General features: G+C 31.1%; 2 protein-coding genes across 4 annotated transcripts; one reads left to right on the forward strand and one right to left on the reverse strand.

Annotated features, from left to right (window-relative positions):
* Positions 1–532: 532 nt before the first annotated feature.
* Rab3gap1 (RAB3 GTPase activating protein subunit 1) lies at positions 533–24,277 on the forward strand. 2 transcript variants are annotated; one of them, XM_074241260.1, is made up of 11 exons: positions 533–1,126; positions 1,195–1,331; positions 1,543–1,738; positions 1,799–2,198; positions 2,265–2,476; positions 22,013–22,155; positions 22,228–22,544; positions 22,744–22,843; positions 22,910–23,229; positions 23,422–23,619; positions 23,748–24,277. In XM_074241260.1, the coding sequence occupies exons 1-11, from the start codon at positions 645–647 to the stop codon at positions 23,973–23,975; spliced, it is 2,733 nt and encodes a 910-aa protein (XP_074097361.1). In that variant the 5' UTR covers positions 533–644; the 3' UTR covers positions 23,976–24,277. The 2 variants fall into 2 exon arrangements, with proteins under 2 accessions (XP_074097361.1, XP_074097370.1); XM_074241269.1 differs by having other exon boundaries at positions 534–1,126; positions 22,231–22,544.
* On the reverse strand, positions 2,483–20,840 carry Haf (leucine-rich repeat and fibronectin type-III domain-containing protein hattifattener). 2 transcript variants are annotated; one of them, XM_074241249.1, is made up of 6 exons: positions 20,406–20,840; positions 5,523–6,710; positions 4,701–5,347; positions 3,957–4,389; positions 3,677–3,826; positions 2,483–3,432 (listed from the first exon to the last, which is right to left on the reverse strand). In XM_074241249.1, exons 1-6 carry the CDS (start codon positions 20,437–20,439, stop codon positions 3,122–3,124), a joined length of 2,763 nt encoding a protein of 920 aa, XP_074097350.1. In that variant the 5' UTR covers positions 20,440–20,840; the 3' UTR covers positions 2,483–3,121. The 2 variants fall into 2 exon arrangements, with proteins under 2 accessions (XP_074097350.1, XP_074097341.1); XM_074241240.1 differs by having other exon boundaries at positions 3,677–3,853.
* Positions 24,278–24,510: the final 233 nt, after the last annotated feature.

The raw sequence follows: 24,510 nt of genomic DNA on the forward strand, positions 1-24,510 counted from the left end.
TTTTGCGTTTATTACTCACCTCTCGCCGCCCCTTGCCCCTAAGATACGTGAAAAATATTTTCAATGACGCTTATTACATGTGACCGATGTTTACTAACTGAGTTGAGTAAGCATGTCAGTTGGGATTATCTCCATCTGGAGTAATGATACTAAAATTAGCCGACCCAATAATTTTTTATTTTTTTTTATTAATTAAATTAGAGCTAAAAAAATATTTTTTAAAAATTATTTTTCAATAAAATAAATTATAAAAATTTTTAATTTTCTTTTAAAAAATTTTGCAATTTTTTATTAAAAAAATAAAAATTTATTTAATATCTTAAATAAATTTAATTTTTAGTTTATTATTATAGAAAATAATTATTAACAAGTGTAAAATTAAAAAAATTATTTAGTTCTAATTTTTTTGAAATTTAAATTAAAAAAAAAAAATTAATTAAAATTTTTAAATTTTCAAATTTTCCCCGCCAATAATATTTTTCAATGCGCATACGCGCAATCAGCTGATTCAACGTTTACAAATATGTCAAACAAAGAAATATGGTTAAAGTGTAAGTGATCTGTTTACTTGCTTAAAAATAAAAGTCAATTAATAATTATTAACTTAAAAAATAATTAGTTCGGATAATTAATGGGTAGTTGACATGCATAACGTAGAAATAGAAGATTTTTACCACCACGACTTCACCACAGCTTCCGAGTGGGAAGTATTTATCGCCCGTCTGGAAGAAATAATTCACGAGTGGAAACTTCCTCACTCAAAACTCGAGCCAGCTTTAAAACCTGGAGACTTTGTCAATTTAACTTGGGAAGTCAAGTCTGAAGAATTAAATTTCGCAAACTACCCCTTTTTGTTCAAGCACTTTAAGCTCAAGACAAGTGATTCTACTGACAAGATCGACTCAGAGACTTCTGACGAGGATTCTAGCACTCAAAGTCACATTGATGTTCTCAATATCACCAATGACTTTGCACGTGTTGATCAAGATTATCTGGAGATAGCCCGATATTATGGAATTCGTGAGTTTGTGCTTTTGACTCCAGCGAAAAAAATTTCTATCTCTGATGAAACGAGAATTAAAATCCTTGTCAGTTCTTTGACAATCGCATCCACCAATTCTAACAGGTAATTTTTATTTATTTATTTTTTTTCTATTATTTAATTAATTAATTTATTTTAATAATTATTTACAGTGAAGTTCCTGCATTAGTTCAAGTACAAGAACCATGGCAAAAATATTATTTGGGTGTCAGTGTTGGCAAGGGAACAATTACTCACCTGGATATGGTTCATTTAAAAAAAACTCCACCACATTGTCGTCATCTTACTGGTAATTTTTTTTTTTTTTTTTTTTTTTTTTTAATTAAAATATTATACTAAAATAAAAAAACATCTGATAATTTTTTTAAATAATTTAAAAAAATTTATTTTTAAAATAATTAAAAAAAATTTCTTTCAAAATTAATTTTTTTTAACGCTAAATTACTCAATAGTATTTATAATTGAAAAAAAAAAAAAAAATAAATAATTTTAATTTTAAGGATTACTGGCGTTATTTAAGCAAAAAATAGGTGATGGTTCTGGAGTAAGACTAGATCCAGTAATGGTATCTATTCGGTTTACATATGTGCTCAAAGACTGGTTAACGGAGCCGCCTTTTGATTTCATGAAAGGAAAACCAGTGATTAATAACGAGCTTGGTAGGCTTCCTTTTGGAGCCGAAGTAGATCCAGTCTCGTAAGTTCACTCACCAAATAAAATATTTATTCTTTATAAAAAGTAAATTTTTATTTATAGAGAACTTCAAGTTTACGCTACCTGGCCTCAAATGTCTGAGAATATCGTGGTAGACAGCGAAAGTTTCACGGATTTGGAGCCTCAATTGGCCACGGAATGGTCGGCGAGAGTGAAAATGGTCGCCACACCGCCTAGCATGCTTGAAGAGCACCTGAAAGGTTTTTTGAACTTCTGCAATAACCAGAAACTGCTGGTAGACATACTGGGAGACGCGTACGTCGATAACGACCAAATGTTGAGCTCGGCTTTCAATATTGTCACGGAGTCGAAAATTCCTACGATATCCAAAGTCATGAGTCGCGCATCTTCTAAAAAGAGTAATAAAAATGACGGACCCATTCCTGATGACACTTTGATGATGATTCTGTACTATTTATTCCCTGACGCGGACGAACAATCGGTAATATTGTTTTATCAATAAATTATTATTATTAGTTTAATAAATTATTTATTATTAATTTTTTAGAAAGCAATGTATGACGAGATTGGGTCGAATATTGACGAAGATTTATGGAAAGGCATTAAAACGTGTGCCCTCGACTCTCTGGTATGGAGACTCGCAATTGTAACTGCTCATTGCAGGCAAAATCTCGGAGGTATTCAAGCCGTAGCTCAAATTTGGCACGAGTTTGTACAAGAAATGCGGTATCGATGGGACGAGAGTATCCTAATTCCTGGGTAAATCTTTGAACATTTATTTTATTTATAATAAATGCCCGAAAAAATTTTATTAATTTTAATTAAACAATTAATGGAAGTTTTAAATAATTAAACAAAAGAAAATATTTTATTTATTATTTAAATTAAAAATAAAAATGGATTGTATTTGATTGCACCTTTTAGATCTAAAATAATTTACATTACAATTTACCATTTACCTTAACAGATATTTAAATTAATAATAAAATCATTATAAATCTTAAGAGCAAATGCTCCCGGTCATGTTACAGTCTTTGGACAACACATTAATCTAAATCCATTAATTTTTACTCAACGTCTGGTTAGAATTTTTTTTTCTTAAAATTAGCATTAAAATTAATTAAAATTAATAAAAAAAAAAATTATAAATATTACAAACATAGTTTCGTTACAATTTTTTTTTTTATAAAAAACGACTATAATTAATTATAAAAATAATTCTCTTAAAAATAAGAGACAGTTAAAATTTCCTATACATTTAAAACTATTTATATATTTATAATTAAGATATTAATTAATTAATGATTAAGACTCCATTTGTGGCTAATTAAACACACAAGCAATACACAGCAGCTAATAATATAAAACTCCTAATTAATAAATCTATCAATGAAAATAATAAATTTAAAGCGGTACAAGACCGCTCCTAGTAGTTGGATTGCGTGACATGTAAATGTCCATATCATGATCGGTCCAATTACTTTCTTCGTAATTATTAAGTGTATGAGTTGAGTCAGCCAAGCTGTACCGGCTGCCCGGTCTTGGAGGTGGTGGTTGCTGTTGTTGCTGGTGGCTCGGTTCCATCGTACGGTTCCTCGATCTTGGGCGCTGGCGACGCGCCGATGCGTGTGGAGGCAAATTATTATTCCCTGGGTAACCATTACGTGACATACGATCGGATGCCGCAGCTAGTGACTGTCGCGACTGACGTAATTCTGTCGCGATAAATATTTTCTTTTACATTTATAAAATTTTAATTTTAAAAAATTAGTACGGAAATATTTTATTATTTTTTAGGATCAATCAGATTTGATTTCAGATAAGTAGTGTCAGAGAAGAAATGTTAAGCATTTGGAAGAATAGATCTACATCTAGGTTTAGATTTATTTATTTATTTATTTTTTTTTTTTTTTTTTTTTTTTTTTTTTTTTTTTAAATCTCTGGTTCATTATCAAGTACCTGGTCTTGTATTGACGAGATTGTTAGCAAGAGCAGTGTTTGCAAAATAACGTGATGAATTATTCCCAAAGCTGTGTTGCGACTGACCATCAGCCACTGACCGCGATGAAATTTTACCTCCGTAGTGACTCGCTTGCGACCTTACTTCGTCTATACATGGACCACGTGACATAGACCCTACAAATGTTTTTTTTAAATCATTGAATTGTTAATTAATAAATTAATTAATTAAGGGGAATCCCCTTAATTAATTAATTTTATTTAAATGTATGCAATGAACCTTGTCGATCAATAGGGAAGATCCGAGGCCGTGGAATGCTCCTGTTGCTGTAAGCGGAGACTTGGTCCCACTCTTTCTGAGCATTGTAGGCGCTGAGAGTAGCCATTGAAGCCAGAGGACCCGCTGGGCTGGGCGTGGGACCGACGTTGGAGCAGCAATTCACTGGCAGTCCTGAAATAGGTCCTCCCATTTTGGTCTGGTCTATACTGTGCAGCGTGTGCAGCTTTCTAGAGCGCACTCGCGATATTATGAAGATTATCACCAGAGCCAGGATTAGTGTCATGGAAATTCCCGCGCATACGATTGTCGTTAGCTTGTCGATGTTTGATGTTGGTGAATTTTCGCGACGGACTTCTTTGCACTGGTTGTACGGCACGTTCGCTGGAGTTATGTTGGTTTCTTCTAGCAAAACCACACAGACCACAATGCACTCCTGTAATTTTGTTTATTTAAATTAATTATTTTTAACAAATTGGTTATTTGGGGCATGACTATTTAACCGCTAATTTATAAACTGACACAGTGAACTCTTTACTCTTTGGTTTGTTTATAAATTTTTTTTATTCGTTGAGAAAAAAAAATTTTTTTTTTTTTAAAATGAACAATTTTTTTGTGAAAAATTAATTTGTTTAAAATTTTTAATAATTTTATTTCTTAACTGAAGAAATAAAATTTTTTTAATTAATTTTTTAGGGATTAATCATGTCGAAATTATTAAAAACCAAAAAAAAAAAAAATATTTACCTGCGAAGGAACGTTTTTAATTTTGAATTCACGCTCGCTAGCTTCCAACGGCGGGCCCTGTTTGAAACTAGTATCGCCGAAAGACCTATAAACCACGCGAAATCCGAGAATATTGGTAGTCTCGCTGTCCCAGGAAATGATCACCGAATTATCCTGCCTCAAGGCCTCTTTAACGATGATGTCTTTCTCGGCCTTTGATTTATACAAAGGAGATCCGAGGACAAGAGGAGGACGCGGCTGATGCTGGGGCAAGCTACCGTGCTCGGAATTCCTCACTGGCGGAGGCAAAGTTGTGCGAACTATCACAACGTTTCCAGTTCTTGCAGTAGGTCGCACTGTCGTGGACACTTGGACAGTCGAGGGAGTCGTTATCTCAGTTGATTTAAACTCGATTGTCGTGCTGGGAGTCGTTACGATGGTGGTTGTATTTATTTTCTGGGTTGTCTTCTGCGGAGTTGTCGATGCAAATGACGATAACGAGGAGGCTGATGACGGCGATGACGGAGAGGAGAGAGTCGTTGGTGACACTCGGGTTGTTAGAAGTAATTCATCGACTACTCCAGTTACCGGGCCTGTTGGCTCTTTTGTATCCACACTTTCTACCGTTCCTATTCCAATTATTTCTGATGGCCTTTCGCACATTAATTCTGTAATCATTTTTTTTTTTTTTTTTTTTTTTTTAATTAATTTTAATAATTAATACTAAAAAAAAAATTATTTTTCCAGGTTTTATTAAAAAAACTGATTTTATTATATGACTATCCTGGATAGAAAATTTTTCTTATTCTCTTAATAATATAAATTATTTAAAATTAAATTTACCTTCAGGATCGATGCTGTAAAAGTTACGGTCCTGCAATCTGAGAGGACTTCCGCAAAATTGCGGCTTGCGCTCGCGACTCGTGACTTGAAGATCTTTAGTTCTTATCCACTGCGCGATCCACCGTAATTTACAATCGCAGACAAGAAACCGTCCGCCGAGACTCAAGCCACGGAGAGTTCCGTTGAGCCTCGCGAGAGCTTCCTCGGGTACAGTTGAGAGAGGGTTCCCATCGATTGCGAGCAGCGTAACCGAAGGGTTATTAGCGAATGCATTGACCGGCAGCTCGGTGATAAGGTTGAACCCGATGTCCAAGACACGCAGGTCGTGAATGCTGTTGATTGCGGCGGTAGGAAAATCCGGAATTAAATTATTTAGCAGACTCAGCGAGCTGAGAGTGTTTTTAATCCCGTGAAAAGCGTCAGGGCCGATACTCTGGATCAAGTTTCGCTCGAGATTCAAGCCCGTCAACGAGTCCAGGCCTTCGAAGCCCTTCTGGCCTGCGGCTCCGGGAAGCTCGCGGATGCTGTTCTGCGATAAGTCCAGAAAGGCCAGTGTCTTCAGACCGCGGAGCGCCTCGGGAACTTTCTTCTGCTTGGTTCCCTTGAGGTTCAGATTCTTGAGCGTCTTCTCGAGCCCGCGAAACGCCGCGGGAGCCAGAGTTATCTCATTGTCAGACAACTTCAGAGTCACCAGCTTGAGAGTTCTAAACGCGTTGTCTTCGACCTTTGTTATTTTGTTCAGCGAAAGGTCTAAGACTGTGAGATTTCGCAGAGATCTCAGGCTGCTCGTTGGTATTTCTTCCAATTCATTGTCCTTCAGATTGAGAGTCTTTAGAGAAAGTTCTTGACCGCGAAAGGCGTTATCCTCAATAGAAGTTATTTTGCAACCAGACAATTGCATATTGTTGATCCGTATCGTCGAGAAGGATCCATTTTTTAGGACTCCCACTGTACTGTTGTTCACGTAAAACAAGTCTACTATTGATCGTACCGCGTACCTCTTTATTGCTGATAATAATTGATTAAAGTCTACTATATCGCACTGGACGGATAACTCTCGGGCTAAATTGTAGTCGCATATACACGAATTTTCTAGTTCTGTGATGTGTGATGCCCACGGGCACGGCGAAGTTGCCGCTGTTATACACAGTGAACACGCTAGGACTAGCAGTAATGCCAATGATGGATCTAAAAACAAAAAATAATTACATTAAAGTTAGCAGTCTCTTGACAATTTATTTGTTAAAACTTATAAATTAATAAATTTTTTTTTTTTTTTTAATTTTGCTAATATTTAAAAAACGGCAAACTTAATTTATAAATTTGATGAATAAACATTAGAAATTAGAGATGAAAGATCCTCATTGCCTAAATAATGAGAAGACAGCTCTTACGAGACACGAGGCACGTTAAGTAGTGAGAACGTAAATATAAACTCGTGAAGAACATAAACGGCGTACACATAATATAATATTATACAGCAATGTTCTCTCGGGACAAGCCTGAACCCGTTACGAGTCAATGCCCGAGTCTCGAACGAGCGAGATCTTTACCTGTCGATGATATACTTGGGGACAGGTATCGCGACAAACCGTCCTAGTAATTCCGGCTGACCGTTTAAGACTTTTCCTTCTTTGCAACTTAACTCCAAGTTAAGTTGATTCAGTGAATTCACTGTCTTGCTTTTATTTTCAATCTCTATTTTCTCAAACTAATCATCCCGTTTACTTTTTTTATCCGCTGTTATGTACTTTCATTTGAATCTGTATCAAATTGATTCGAATTAACGATTTTACTTTTCTGCCGCGGTCGTTCATTTTTATTTAATTACAATTGATAAATTGGCAATTAGACAGACCAACAGAGTATTTTAATGAGTCTATCTATTTATTCGAAAATTAATTAAACTTTTGATCTTGTGTCCTCTGTACCCGGTAAATGATCAACGCGGGGGATTAATTAATGCAATTACCGTATTTCATTTTCGCTGTTTAACATTCCCACGTTTTGTTGGTGGATTAGTATTGAGCTGAGAGAGTTAAGTAGTCGCGAGTCACCTTTAACTATCCACAAGGGACACGTTCGCTTACTTCACACATATATAAACATATAAGGAATGGGAGTACCCGCATTAACTCACGTTCCAATCCAGCTGAATTAATAGCAAAATTTTTTTTTTTTTTTTTTTTTTTTTTTTTTTTTTTTTTTTTAAAGTATACATACGCGGGATTTTAGTATGCAGTAAAGTATTAAGTGTAAATAAATATAAATAGAGCGTATGTATTTTTTTTTTTTAAAGCTTGAAATTAAAATTTTATAACTGTAAATTAAATTGGAGTTAAATAAGTAATATGCGCTATTTTATTTTAAGAATTATCTATCGTACTGATATTTAGCAACTCGTGTAATTTAAACGTCTTATCGTACCACCGTTACATTATCTGCTTTGTAGACACGCTAGACACTTCTTCAAAAGCCAATGGACAGAATCGGCGAAGGTGGAGTTTAGATTAATATGTGTTAAATATTTTCCTCGCATGTTCAACTGCATTACACCTTCTTTAAAGATTCTCAATGTAATATTTATTATGGAATGTTAATAATTCAGCTGGTGGAATTTAAATATTTTTCGAACCGCTTTACGTCAAGGGTAATTATTATAATTATTTCTGTCATCAGTTTACCGAATCAGGAATCGAGTAACGGTCTTGAAAGTTTATTACGCGCGATATTTAATTATCTATCAATTATTTTTTATATTTGTTTTTTTTTTTTTTTTTTTTTTTAGAAAAATTTATCTTTTAGATTTATGGACTACAAAATTTTAACTCAATCATAATATATTTTTTTTTTTTTGTTTAAGTTAATCGAAAATAGAATAATTAAAAGGAAAATCATTTTTTTTTTCATTTTAATTTTTTTTTTAATAATAAAAAAATACAAAAATTAAATGTAAAAAAATTTAATAATAATTTTTTGAGAAAAAAAAATTTTTGAATATAATTTTCAATTTTTTGTATTAAAAATTAAAATGACAAATTCTCACACTTAAAAATAAAATAAAAAATCTTATGGGAATATAACGTGTTTAAAAATTGAGGGAGGTAACAATCAGCCATCAAAAAGGGGGTAAAAGATACAATCAAATCGTGAGTGAAAGGTTCACAGTATCCCTTTCATTATACGAATTAGATGTATAAGTACAAGTGCACTCATACTCACTATACGTATAAATACGACATGTCACAGAAGAATTCAGTTGTTTGCGTATTTATTATCTTCAGTTATGAATCACGGGTTGTCCCTTCCTCATTATTAGTTTGTATTCGCGGGTTCGGATAAACACGCGCATTGTTTTTTCAACTAAAATGAGTTATTTATGAGCGCGAGATACTTGTTATGTTATGTTATGTTATATTATGTATTTCCATTTGTATTGCATTGTGTAATCAACGAATCAACTCTTTAATACGGATAGCAAAGGGAAGTTTATGTCTTCTTGCATTACATTTATTATTACTATTCTTCATTCTTACATCAGGTGCTAATGACCTTTTAATTGTCATTATTTACATAATCCCCAAGGTCAATTAGTAATGAGAAATTTTTTTATGTTATTTTTCTTTTAAATAATCCAATGAGAAATTGTTTTTAAATATTCCTATATTTATATTAATTGCAAAATTATTTTATTTTATTTAATTATAAAAATAATTCAATAAATCAACCAATTAATAGAAATAGTTAATTAAAAAAATATAAAAGTACTGCCAATTGATGAATAACTAATTAAAAAACAAAATAATTTAGAAATTGTAAACATATCTCTAGACAAAGTACTTATTAACATCGTCTTTAAACTCACGAGAGCGTTAATTAATTACCTGTTAATTTAAATTAGTCGTTGTGTCGGTACATACGTCGATGAGTAATGAGTAAGCTAAATATGATTTACCACTTATGTACTTATATTCATACAGTAAGTGTAAGTGCAGTGCATTAACTCGTACATATGTAATATAATAGTTTAAGATTGAAGAAAAGAGCAGCGCAAATTTACAGAGCGGAATTATTAGTGATAGCGTTAATCACTTAAGGGAGAAAAGGTGGAGTTATTAAGAAAAGGAATGGCTAATTAATAGCCACGGTCCCGTTATTCTGTTGTGTATATCAAATACAAATAGTGGGACGCGGAACACTTGCTAACCGGGCCAGGCCTAGATCCTGCAACTAAACACACTGCACTCTTCCACGGTAAACTGGATAAAATCCTTGCTCATATGTGCTCGGTTTAGTTACTCAGTTTCAGACTTAATAATAATTATAAACTTGAATTAAAGGTCATAAAATTCCCTTTAAAATGAATTTATTTTTAAATATTAATCGCGAATTAAAAAAAAAAAAAAATTAAAAAAAAAATTTTTTTTTTAACAATTAATTAAAAAGAATTTTACATAAATTTTTATAAAAAAAAAATAATAATAATAATAATAATATTGCTCTTGATAACAGTAGTAGCGGTGATGCAAGTATTACCGTAAAAAGAATATAAATGTTACTAATTATTAATAGTAATAAACAGTTGTAGATTGTTAATATCACACCTCACACCTCGGTTTATTCACGCTCATTAATTTCGATTCTATTAATAATTATGGAGTAATTATTGCTGTATTAAGCCATCAGGAAGCCGGTTATGCTTTTTAGTAAATTATTATATGTATGACGAATGCACTATACAGTTTTAGCTCGTGTGGGAAGATTAATGTTTTTATTTGTAATTAATATATCGAAGCATGGAGATAGAGTTTGCGTTTTATTTGCCGCGACCTTCAGTCAGGATCATCCGCTGACGGCCTCTCCAGTCTCTAGTCTATGTAATATAGTGGTGTAACAGTCTTTTCTTCAGTTGTGGGATGTAAGATCACGGATCGTGGGTTGCTCAAAGCTGAGACGATTGTTGAAGGCTTTATTTTCAATGTTATCTGCATAACATTAGGTCATCTTCCTTCTATTCCGTTTTTTTATGATAAATTTATAAAGAAAAAATTTTTTAACTATTAATAAACATTTATTAACAGTTAATAAAGTTAAAAAATGTAGAGTTTTTCTATGAAAAAACTTTCTTTAATAAAACTTTTATTCTATCATGAGAAAAAAGTAATCTCAGGTGTGAAAATTAATCAATATTACTTCCTAAGAACATGGTTTTTTTTTTTTTTTTTTTTTTTTTATCGATAAAAATGAAAGATCAAAAAGAATTTTAACCGAAAAGTTTCTCTGTACTAAATTTTCAAAGACTCCAATAAATAAATTTCTCCCGATAAAGTAAAGAAAAATCGATTATCTATTACAGAAATCAATTTCCAGAATTTCCTATCGCCTTAAAAAATTCCGCTTCCCATGGACATAAGCCGAGTGTCCAGCATCTTCAATGTATATGTAATAATCCTCTCGAAATAATTACCGTGTGCCACTTTTTCAAATATTTTATTATTTATTTTTTCTTTTTTTTTTCGAATACACCTAACGGATCAAAACGACAGACATATATAGACGTTTCGTTGTATAGACAACGGGATAATCGTGACGCATACAATCGGATACATTATGACTTATAACAACACATTATTTACACAATAGAGTGATTATTACGCCTTCCAGAAAAATACAAAGATTTTTAAAACCAAACAGTAGGTTTGAATTTTCCTTATTTCTCATTGCATTAAATTCTTACTCCCGCGATTTGAATGAATAAACAGCCGATGGAATGAAAAACAATTAAATGAATAATTTACCTCCTTATAAATAAAAGTGGGGGTTTTGAATAAATATCTGGAATTATCATAGGAATGTTTGCTTATTATTGCTCAATATTGATTCGCGAATCCCTATCCCAATCCCGGAGAGTATTATATCGCAATAAACAACAAAAACTCCATCAAGATCTCCCTCTGTATCTATCTACGCACTCACATCTATGTACTTATTAAATATACAGGTAGAATAGATGTTGTTACTTATTGCCTTAGGAATCCAAACCTTTCACTTTCGCTCTCGTTCGACAGCACTCTGTACATTATATAGTACTCTCTTTTTAGTTTTATCTTTCTTGTTCTTTTAGTAGTCCCAGATATAGTTGCCGGTCTTCAATTCTCAATCTACCTGCTCCTATTTCTCAGGTAATCACGCAGGCCATTATTCATTGCTGATATTTTTTTTTTTTTTTTTTTTTTTTATCTAAGTACACGCAAAATTACTTTATTTCTTTCAACTATATCGCTATTTTATTATTATTCAAAAAATTTTAAGATAATAATAATAAAAATAAAATTAATTACGAAAAAACAATTTTAAAAATTTATTAAAAACTAATTGTATTATTTGTATATTAAATAAATTGTAAATTTTAATCTTAGATTTAGTTTAAAGAAAAAAAATAATCTAAAATTAATCATCAAATTCCATTACATTTTTTTTTAAAGCCGAGAGTAATAAATGAAATTTAAAATATCAGTCACACCCATATTATTCTTAAATTCTCAATCAACCTGTTTCAATTTAAATTACAAAAGTAATGACGGTCATTATTCATCGCGGATTGAAAATTTATTTTAAATCTGACTGAGTGTATCCATTATTAATTTAATTATTATTATATTATATTAGAGTGTAAAGTTACAATTTGGGAAAATGAGATTTTAAATCTCACGAGTAATCACTCTTAAGTTGACAGAACTCGGAGTAGAATAAAAAAAAAAAAAAATTAAACAATTTTTACATGGGTCGAAGACTTTTAATGACTAAATAAATAATAATTGTTATTTATTGTTGTATAAGCGCAGAATAAAGGGTAATTAAGTTTAATGAGACGTAATTATTGGGGTATGATATGAAAGGAAGATATAAATATTTAAAATTTCTCTCGAGTTGTGCATATTTGTCTTATTTTATTATTTGTTTTGTTTAGTTATATTTCGTTTTATTTTCTCTTATTCTTGTATTACTTTTTTTAAGCAACTTTGTTTGTGGGAATTATTAGCGTGTATGGTGTGTCGGCCATTGTTGCATAAATATCTCACAGTTCATCTCATAAACACTGTATATATTTGTATACATGTTTTGTGAAAGCGCCGAGAAGAGAAGAAGAATACAACTTTGGATTTTTGTCGAACAAAATAAAACGGATATGCACAGCCGGAAGTTTTTATATTTATATTAGGCGCCAAGATTTTCCCGATAGACCCTTATACCAAGATTTTTTCTAGAAAATTTATAATTCCAACCCTCGTTCCTTTTATTTGCTTCTATTGGCTTTAACAATTTAACAGGGAACAGGTATATTCGGCGGTGTGGATTCATGTTTAAAAGAATCCTAAGAATTTATGGTACAATATAACATTCAGTGTAATTTATACGGTTAGTTTTTAAAAAGAATTCAAATTTTCTTTCTAATGTAACTTTTTTAGACATTAGTACTCATTCAACAAATTTATACCATATATAATATCATACAATATAATAAAGGGTCATTTGCACGGAAATTTCTTCACAATTTGATATCATAAATTTTTTTAAATAACCACTTATGCATTTTAGTTATTTTGTTACGTTTAATTTTTACGGTAAATATTTTTATTGTTGAAAATAAAATTTTATTGGGAATAATTATTTTTAAACGTGGGAATTTTATTTATTATAATGTTGAAAAAAATTTTTTTTTTAAATTTTATTTATGCTAGTTAAAAAAAAAGTTATCTTCTAAATCTCTCTTATATTTTCTTAAAAACTATTTTATTTTTTTTTCTTATCAAATTTATGACGTTTTTTTATCTCTAATAAATAAAATTACCTCTTAAAAAAATTCCTAAAGAAAATTATCTCAAATTCAGCTTGAAACAATTCCACTTCCTTATTTTTTATAAAACTAAAAGCCTAAAAAATTTCTCCACCAGGAATAGCAGATAAAAACTCGATTAAAATAATTTATTCAGTAAAAAGTTTATTAAAACAGCATAATAACAATTTACATAAGATATTTGATTATAATTACAGATAATTTCCCCTCGATTAAGCCGGCTCGTGTTCTGGTGCTTCCTTGTGCCTTAAAAGTCAGGTGTATCAAAATAATACAGATTGTATATCTTTCTGCGCCCTATCCACCACAGTGTAATAACACAAGTACGGTCCGTGAATAGAAGTGAATAGTCTTCGTATATACGTATAAGTTTCTATTTACGAGCCACCGAACTTTCCATATGGTCTGCAGTAACGGTCCAAGCCACGACTCGCTTCCACTTATACTTGTACTTATCCGTCAATTTAGTTATAAAAGTAGAGTCTCGATTCTTTACTTATTACTACTATACAACTATACTATCAAATACAGCGAATAGAATAAAGTAATCGGCAACTCACCGTATACTATCGCGGATGACTGGTTTACTGTTAGTTTCGCGCCATTTGTGATACTAATGCACCCGAAGAATTATTTTTTACTGTTTCTTGTATAATACTTCTGAGGGAGTCAAAATATTTTTATTTTTTCTTCTAATTCTTGAAAAAAAATTTTATTTAATCAAGAAAATAATTTAAAAAAATTTTTAATTAATAAATTCTAATTAATTCAAGAATTTTTTTCTTGATTAATTTTAATTTTTTTTTTCAATGTAATAATTGACGATATTAACAAATTATGACCTCTGAATCCATCTCTGATTCATCTCTTCATTCATACTCTAACTATAAGTTTCTTTCAATACTCTAGCCAAGGCTACTTGTACTAATAAAAAGCTGATAGAAAATAAAATATAATAAATTTTTTTAGCCGAGCGAGTCATGTTATCATTTTTTCCGTCCATTCAACCGATTCATTCATCAATCTCCGATCTGTAACCTGTACCGTACGCAGACGCGAATCAGATGATCGGATTAGCTGATACCACGAAATTGTTGTATAGAGACTCGTCATATCATACACATACTTTAACATTGTACGAGCACTGCTCAAGACAACCGTTAGCTTACAAGTGGACCGAGTTTGACACAGTTTTTGTTAATCGCCTTCATTGGGCCACCGAGAATATCAATTTATTTTAAATCATTCAATAACAATATTTTGATCTTACGAATTAATAATGACTTATTTATAGAACAGGTTTAGTTTTTTGACTTAATTTTTATTATGAAACCTTTAAAAAAAAAAAAATTTTTTTAAATTAGTTCATAATTTGTCATATAAAATGACTTGCTCTAATTGTTTTGAAGTCTTCGGTGTCAAAGACGGTAATTGCTAAAGATGAAAGCGAGCGTGATTCCATTAAACTTCTTAATTTCTCAAAAGTCCACACGATAATTTTAATTTTCTAATTTCATGTCTGGAAAATAATTTTACTCGTGAGTTTAATAAACGGATGCAATTTTCTTGATGCTCATGTGAAAATATCGGATCTAATTCCGAATCGCTCCATATTTACGGAAACTTTATACCTTGAGAAATACATCTAATCATTTTCAGTTAATACCTGAGACTTGTCATTATTTTTTTTAATCAAAATGATTTCTCAATAAATTTTTAAAATTCGAAAGAATTAAAATTCCTCATTAAAAAATAATTACACAATTAATTTATTGAATTGTCCGGATAAATTTTGAGTATAACTTGAGTACAAAAAAAAAAAGCAAATAAATAAATAAACCAATGAAAATAATAATAATAATGACGATCAGTATTAGTATTACTGAAAGCGAATGTGATTTAACGATCTCAAGGTATAAATACACATTTGTTTTATTTAATACAAATATAAGAGTATGAGAATGAGACGTGAACCACATTGAATGTTTACAGCTCTGTAACTTTCATTTAATTCCTCGGGATCGGCTCAAATCAGCCGTTCAATTTAGTGAAATAAGATAAATAAATAAGGAGATAAGGCGTGGAATTAAAGTCTTAATTAAAAGAGCTCACTTTGAAGTAAGGTTGGCTCAAAAATCACTGTTGATAATTTTGTTACACGTGGTTGAACATGTACGCTACATGTTAGTTTTCTCTACGGTACCTTCTTTTTATGGGATCTTCTTTTTTTTTCCAGTCAACTTATTACGACTTGTATGCAATATTGTACGCTTATGTGTGCACATAGAGCACACTGTAGATAATAATATCTGTGTGTCAGGTTCAGGCTCGGCTTTCTGCACTATCTTACCAGCCAGAGAATATTTTATTATAACATTTCCCCGGTAGAAATAATGCGATAGATCACGCTGTCTTTATCGGTGGAAGTAGAGCGAGCACGCGGGTCAGCCGGGCGAAATGCAGTTTTGATATCATACTGATCTTTACGTACAAATGTATATATTTATTTTGTTTTTAGGTCTTTTATTGCATGTTCTGTCGAGTTTTATCTATTTGCATTATAGAAATTAAATTATAACTACGGTATTAGATTTTACTATTCAACTGGACGGGTTTATGTTTATATATATGTCGGTAATTATTTTTTGTTAACTGCTACATATGTTTGAGGAATTAATTATGCTATTTATAGCAGTGTTTATTTTATTTTTAGTCATAAATTTAATAAATTAATTTTTTTTTTCTGTAGGAGAAAATTTCAGGATTTTATTTTTAATAAATTGATCTTTCAAATGTAAAGCAATAAAAAATACTAAATGTTGGACTAAATAGCTATAATTGCGACAAATTATTTCCATTAATAATAACGGAAAAAAAATTTTTTTTTTTTAATTTATAAAATCAAATTACTTCTATAATTTATTTCTCAACTTAAAAAAATTTTTTTTAATAACAATTTATAAAAAATGATAAAATAATTAACTTCCCAAGTTACTAATAATTATAAATTATAAAATATTGAGACACATCCGGTCGAATTCATTGATATAATATTCTAACTATAAGCTAGCAGCAATACATGTGTCTACAAAGACTGGTATTTCACGCACCCTTGGTATGTGGTTGACCTAGCAAAACTATTACCAGTACTTACATCAGTTAACTAAACCACCGACTCAATTCACTCTTATATTTACTTGTCCGACAAAACAGCAAAATAAAAAACATAATTCAAATTCCAATTGCAGTACTTGCTTTTCAATCGTCACATAGTTTAGTTTAGTCACCACTTTTAATTCATGAGCTGACGCAATATCACAATTTTTACCAATAAAATTTTTTCATCTCTCTGTTATGTCGGAAATCAACATAACTTTCGTTATTATTACAAGCATTTAACTTAACTGTTAAATTTTTAGAATAATCACAGTCAGTCGTACTAAAGAAGAATTATTTTAACTAGGCGTTTCATTTAACTCGGAATAAATGATAATTAACTTCTCCATTAGCATTAGTCGCGAGTTTGTAATAATGTCAAATATATAAATAAATATTCTTCGAAAGTATGACGAAAATGATTCTAAATATTACGCAATAAAACATCAAAGACATTTTAATAACGTTCGATTACTTTCTTCATATCAGGATTGATTTATCGATGAAGGAACTAAACGATTCTACCTATTACGACACACTTTTTAAATTTCATTATTTAAATGTATAATTCTCATTATTATATTATTCAAGACACACAAGGTGTAATTATAATGATTACGATTGTAATAAAGAATAAATATTTTAGATGAAAATGTATGATGGTAAATAAATGAATAAGAGGATAGGTGTAATGGTTTCACAATTTTTTGTATTGGATAAAAATTCCGCAACACCGGTTAGGTACAAGATGATTGGAATGTCATCGAAACAGGTTTCTCGAATACTATACGGGCTTACAGAGGAGCCGAGCTCAGGTGAGAGAGACCAAAGATGACCAGCCAGATAAAAGGTCTCGAGAAGAAGTAAACACCCGTGTAGAGTGACTTTTGATGAGAGCCCGTTTATTTCGGCAGGTACATTCTCGTCGAGGAATCTGTTCCACTGGAGATCGAGGTTGAGGATTCACCGTTGAGGTTATTCTTTTCGGGATTAGGTCTTAGATAATTTTTATTTTTTTGGGCCACCGGGTTAGGCTATTGAGGACACCTTATATTATTTATTATTATTTTTAAAAATTTTTTAAATAATTTTATTCTCGATAAAAATTAATTTCCTTATCAATTAAAAATATGTAATAATGAATTTTGTTAAATAGCACTGTATTTTTTTAACTACTGACATTTTTAAATATATAAGCCCATCTTGATGATCTACTCATTAAGAGCTTTCATTTGAGTACCCACATCAATTTTTCATATATATATATATATATATATATATATATATATATATATATATATATATATATATATATATATATATATATATATTATATATATATATATGTATATATGAAAAATATATCAAAAATGCATGTGGGTACTTAAATGAAAGCTCTTGATGAGTGTAACATCAGAGTGAGCTGGTATTTTTAAAAATGTCAATAGTTCACGAGATACAAGGTAATTTCTTAATTTGTAAATAAAGTAACTTTTGAAAAAAATCATAATTAGTGTCCTAAATAACAAAGTAGAATTAATTAAAACTAAAAAAGGTTTAATAAAAAGAAATTTGACTTTTTAATTAACGATTAATGCAAAAATTAATGTGCGTGAGTAACAGATTAGAAAATTAGAGTCTGCGGTGTACCGAAAGCGTAACAACAAGGTTAGAAACGAATTTTATTCTCCAATTTAAAAAAAAAAAAAAGTAAATATATAATTTTTAGAAAATAACACGCGAAAGGCCCCACGTGTCGCGGTGAAATAATAATAATAATAATAATAATTATTATTATTATTAAATCTGTGACAATAAAGTCGTGTGACACTTTTCTCCGGTTGAATTGCCGGGAGAAATTCGCTCGTTGAGTAAACAGTGGATCAAATATATTTATTATATTATTTATCCGACAAAAAGAATAAATTATTAAATCTTAAAGTAAAAAAATAAGAGAATTATTCTTCTTTAGAAATAAAGAGTTGGAAATAAACAACAAATTGAATTACAAGTGTATCTGAATGTAACTAACATTACGTTTTGCTCAGGTGGTTATTATACACGTAACGCACACTATTTTTATTATGATCACGAGAAATCATTACACAATAGAAAGCGAGCGATGGGAGAATTAAGAAAAGGGAGAAAGAAGAAACAATGAAGAGGAAGTAACGACCCGTTTTAATTGCTATTAGAAATAATAGTTAAAAAATATATATTATATTCTTCTTTATCGTATAGAAGAACACATGTTTTTACAATTATTATTTCTTCTTATTTTTCTTATTCTGTTTATTAATTTAAATGCAATGTTACTTTAAATTTTAACAGTTACTATAATGATCATATCTTTCAATTAACTAAAATTATTATATTTATTTTTTAATATTTTTAAAAATAATTTTGTTAGGTCAAAAAATTTTAACAGTTAGAAATTCATCATTAAAATTTAGATAATTATTAAAGTTTTAATTTTCAGTAAAATTTTTAATAAAAATTCAAAGTATAATTTTTCTAAATTTGATAAAAATTTTTTGGACTTTAAAATTAATTTTATTTTAAATAATTTTCTTCAGAAGAAATTTTATTTGATTTAAAAAGAAGAAATCTAAATAAATAAAATCGGATTGAGTTAGAATAAAATTAGCGATTGGCCGATGCAATTATCGGAGCAGAAGAAGGGCGGATGCCAAGAAGTAAGTCCGGAAATGAGTTCCGGTCGTTTGGTTTTACTTGAACTGGTCTAGCGCAATCGCCTATTCCCCCTCAAATATCTCAATTAAATTTTTTCAATAATTCATAATTACAGGCATTAAATCCTTGACCCACTCACTTCTGGAAAAAGCCTCTGTCGATATAGATTTTCTTCAGCAATTCGAAGTTTATATAAAAGTTACTTCGTTCGGCTTCTGCTCAAGCCCATCAAATGCTTCTTTTTCCTCAGCAATTATATATATTTATTTAACTCTCGACAGAAAGAAGAAATAAAAGCAAACGGTTGTAACTATTATAAAATATAAATAAAATAAACTCGAAATCTTAGACATGATCTAGCTACGGTCCGCTAGGCATAACGCTAAGTTTATGTCGAGTCAACTTTACTATAACTATAACTATAACACTGTGCAAGCAGATCACTATGGTCTTTGAATGTTCCCCAACCGAAACAACCCACCTTCAAGGTCGCCACCTGCCGAATAATGTGTAATTGACTAAAATTAAAACGTCCTTTTGATTTATATTGTTTTAATTTTATTAAATAAGGAATTAAAAAAAAAAAATTACAATTGATCAGAAAAATTAATGATTTTTCTTTAAAAAAATTTAGTAAATAAAATAAATAATAACGAATGATTGAAAAAAAAAAATAAATTTCTTCTAAATAAAAAAAATGAATTTTTTTGGAGCGTATTTTTACTATAAAAATATCAATAAACTTCTTGAGGATGATTTATGTGATATCTAGCAAGAGAAAAAAAACTCGAGACAGGAATTTGGCTCCGGAGTGCCGATTTTTAAAAATTCTCGTCTTAATTAAATTGTAAAAAGTGGGTACGTCATAGTAATAGCTAAACGTAAGTGTAAGTTGAATGTTCTCGAGATTTATATTGCTCGTATGGAACCTCAAGGTCGGATGTACAGTGAAAACGATCCGAAGACGATCTTCGCGTAGGTGCATTCACCCCTTAGAATATCGCGGCCTCGCTGCAAGCCTGCACTTATTCAGGAATGTTACACAGCCAACTTTTATATTTATTAGACTGCCCGCCAATAAATTCGCCAATAATAACAACAGCAATTAATTTTTATTGCTGTAAAAAAATAAAAAAATAAAATAAAATAAACCCGGAAATATTGAGAGTACTTACTCATTTTAATAAATCTTAATCTCCAATTACGCATCCATCACAGTCACAATATTAATAATATTAAAAATAATAATAATAATGTTTTAAAAAATAAAACCACTGGACACTTGTTGATGAATAATGAATTATTTATGCGGAAAAAAACAGTTATGGGTAAAAACAGTTAAAAATGAAATAATTAACCGGTATCATGACTAGTTGTCGCAACCGTTTGTGGGACCGGGTAAAATCGGCGGGTCCCGGCCGTACGGTACAGTTCGAGTTGTATTGCCTTCTGTTCTGCTGAGACTCTTGACAGAAAGACCGTAAAGCCGCGACTAAACACGGTGGGACTTTCGGAGTCACTGTAAATTAAAAGGAGTCGTGGTCTCCGTCTCAGTATACTACACTCCTCTACACTACACGAGGAACTGGATACTTATGGTGGGACTCTAACTTTTATTACAACTGGGAGTTCTCCAGGTTATGGCTCAGCGTACTGCAAGACCCGTACTGAGTGTAGTCTAGAGGAACAATAAGACCTATACTGACTCTTACAGTACTGCTATACCTATCTTACACTCCACTATGTTGTAAGCTAGTAGGGTACCCAATATTATTATTATCCAAAATTTTAAACTTTAATTAAAAAAATTTTATCAATATTATTAATTTAAAAATTGCCATATTGTTATTTTGTAAATATAGTAAAGTCTTATTAATTAAATTCAGTTGTACTACCCAGAAGATAAATATAATAGGACTCTGACTCTGAACTGCTTTAGTTTTATTTATATTAGTAGACCCGATCTCGACGAACCGGCTGTTATTTCTGAGTATGGATGAGTTTAGGCCGGTTCTAAGGCTCGGTTCATTTATACACATATGATACTTGTACTTATTCTCAAGATCGAGAGTATGGAGACGTCAATTAGTGTAATATATTGAATTGTTTGTATTGACGGAATCCTGTTTTTTATTTTTTCTCCGTTTTTCTTCTTTTTATTTTTTTTAGATAGACAATCAATGCTTTTTAAGGGGACTCTTGATACGCGCCGGTGGGTTTACGCCCCCCCCCCCCCCACTTAACCGCTTTGACAACTCACCAGGATGTTTTTAAGACACCTTCAAGTCTGTTTTAGTGTTATCGGATCAACGTACGAATTACGTGTTGTTTTTTTTTTTTTTTTTTTTTTAACCTCACGGTCTAAGAATTTTGTTTTTGTTCAGGATTTTATTTTTAGAACTTACTCAGCTGGAAAGTTGTTTTGGGGCGTGAAAAATTTAAATAAAATTTTAAAAATCAAAAATTTGAATAATTAAAAAAATTCAATTTTAAGCCCAAAAAAATTTTTTTTTAAATTGCAATAAAAAAATAAAATAACTTACAAATATAAATCAGTGCATTAATAAATATATATATATATATATATATGTGCAATAAAAACAATAGCGTTAATTTCCCAGTAATTAAAGTACACTCATAAAGTATCGCCTCGAATCTAAAATTCAGATCTTAAAGAATGATTTCTCTGGCATTAAATAAATAATTTACTCTAATTTAGCAAATAACACTTTGTTTATATCCTTACGAAATATTTATATTTGTATTATATTTTTTTTTTCAGCGTGGGAACTGGGTTTCCGGACTCTGTAAGAACGTGTTTGCTACACCAGAAATTGCAGATGATTAACTGCTGCATCGAGCGAAAAAAGCGCCGCAACGAGTTCGCCTCAAAGCCGCTAAATATTGACGACCATTTTGATTCCGGTGATTATTTATAAAAATGAAAATTACCAACCCTGTTATTATATTACACTAATAACATAAATTATTTTTCAGCAGAAGAAGAATCAGAGGAGGAATTTTTCGAGTGCGAAGAAGAAGCATCGGTCCAAGAAGTGCAAGTCCACCGCAAAACTAAGCACTTGCTGTGGAACAAACCAACAGGTCGCCTGTCGAAGCATCCGTCTTTGAAGTTGCTGAAAACTGGAGACGCTTTGTACTTGCCGGTGACCCAGGATCCGGTCCCAAAAACCGAGGACCAGCTGGAGGAGGACGCGCAGCTGATGATGCAGCTAGGAACTGACAAACAAGGCTCTGAAATGCGAGCCAGGCTGATGAGCGCTTCACTTTTGTCGGACATGGAGTCCTTCAAGGCGAGTTCACTCTCTATTAAATTAATTCCCGGAATTATTTACCGTAATTACACTGATTTATTTAATTTAAATGACAATTTTATAATGTCAGACATTAAACTATCGAGAAAGTGTAAAAGTATCCGCTGGTAAACGGAAATACTTTCTATCTATTCTACGACATAAAAATAAAAATAGTAATTGATAAAAAAAATAACAGGCGGCTAATCCCGGATCGGAACTTGAAGATTTCATACGCTGGTACTCGCCAAGAGACTGGATCGAGGAGGAAGGTACCGATCAATGGGGACAGATTAATGGTAATTTATTTTCTAAACACTTTTCAGTTCCAGATGATTTTAATACCGCTAATTTCTCATTTTCAGGGCATTTATCGCCGAGAATGAAGATTCCGAACAACCCGTGGGCGACCACCTGGAACTCGGCACAGCCTGTACCGGCTCATCGCCAAAAGCGGCTTTTTGATGACACCAAGGAAGCTGAGAAGACTATTCAGTTCTTGGCGTGCAGGTGCATTGGCGAAATTTGCCAACTCCTAATGCCTGTGCTAGCTCATGCAGCTCTACAAGCACTTGCTCAACATAAGCAGCCGGCAATTGTTAAATTACCGGAGATAATTAACGGAATTACTACTAAGTTACAACGCGCCACCAAGTCTTTTCATCTACATACTTACATTTATGATGTTAGTATATAAAATATCGGAATTTTGTCTTTGATAAAAAAAAGTGACTTGATTTGAGAGAAAAAATTATTATTCATCTTTATCAAGTTTTTACAAAATTTTTTTAATTTATGCCTTTTCAAGGTTTCATATCATTCTCAGTCATAGTCAATAATAAAAATAATTTTTTATCAATTAAAATTTTTTTTTCAGGACATCATCAATGAAATATCAACAATAAAGGCCCTTTTGACGCAGTACAATTCATTGAACAATAAATTCCCGGGAGGAAATGAAGAAACAACAGCTTTCATAATAAATCTAATGGAAGGAAAAGAAGTTTCAATTCCTGGCGGCGCAAGAGGTCTCCTAGGATTGAAAATAACAGAAATGTTTCGTAACAGCCAAAAAGTAACTATAAATTACATCTATATTTATAATTATAATAATGATGTTGTCTCGATCTTGACATTTATATAAAATGACAATGAAAACAACAATTATAAATGCCGATTATTAATTGCTCTTTGTAATTGTAGGCTACTTATATGGTGAACATTCCAAGTAGCGGTTCCGGTAGGACTGGAGCTGGAGATGAAAAGCAGAAGACGTTCCCCGAGCCTTCGTCCAAGGAATTTATCCTTCGAGGAGTGACACCCCGGCCTTCTCTGACCTCGGCACCGCAACCTCAGCGGCTATACGTCAATCTCAAGAGAGAATCCATCAGACTCGCGGGATTTTTCTCTGAAGATACAACCTTTTTATAAATAGTTATTAGTCATTATTAATGACTTTCAATCTTCACACTCTTCGGTGATTTATTGAGAAATCTAATTATCTTTTCGAAAGTGTGATGATTGAAGTCTATGTGTTCAGAAATTCAAAAATTCGGGGGCAGGTTCCTCAAGTATTTTTATCAGAAATAATTTTTATTAACGCACTGGTTCATTATTGCACGATAATTATCAATTTTAAAAATTTTTATTTCATCTTAATCCTCTGAAAAATGACCTAGTATCTTGTGAAATATTGACATTTTTAAAAATATAAGCTCATCTCGATGTTAGACTCATCAAGAGCTTTCATTTGAGTACCTACATGCATTTTTGATATATTTTTCATATATACATATATATAAATATATAAAATATATGAAAAATTGATGTGGATACTCAAATGAAAGGTCTTGATGAGTATAACATCGGGTTGAGCTTATATTTTAAAAAATATCAATATTTCACAAGATAAAAGGTCATTTCTTAATTATGTATTTAGAGATAGAGCATTTTCGAATGCAGCTTA

This window comes from Cotesia typhae, unplaced genomic scaffold, assembly GCF_013202065.1.
Source record: "Cotesia typhae breed Kobodo isofemale line unplaced genomic scaffold, CoteBio_Ctyphae contig_11, whole genome shotgun sequence".
Lineage (NCBI taxonomy): Eukaryota > Metazoa > Arthropoda > Insecta > Hymenoptera > Braconidae > Cotesia > Cotesia typhae.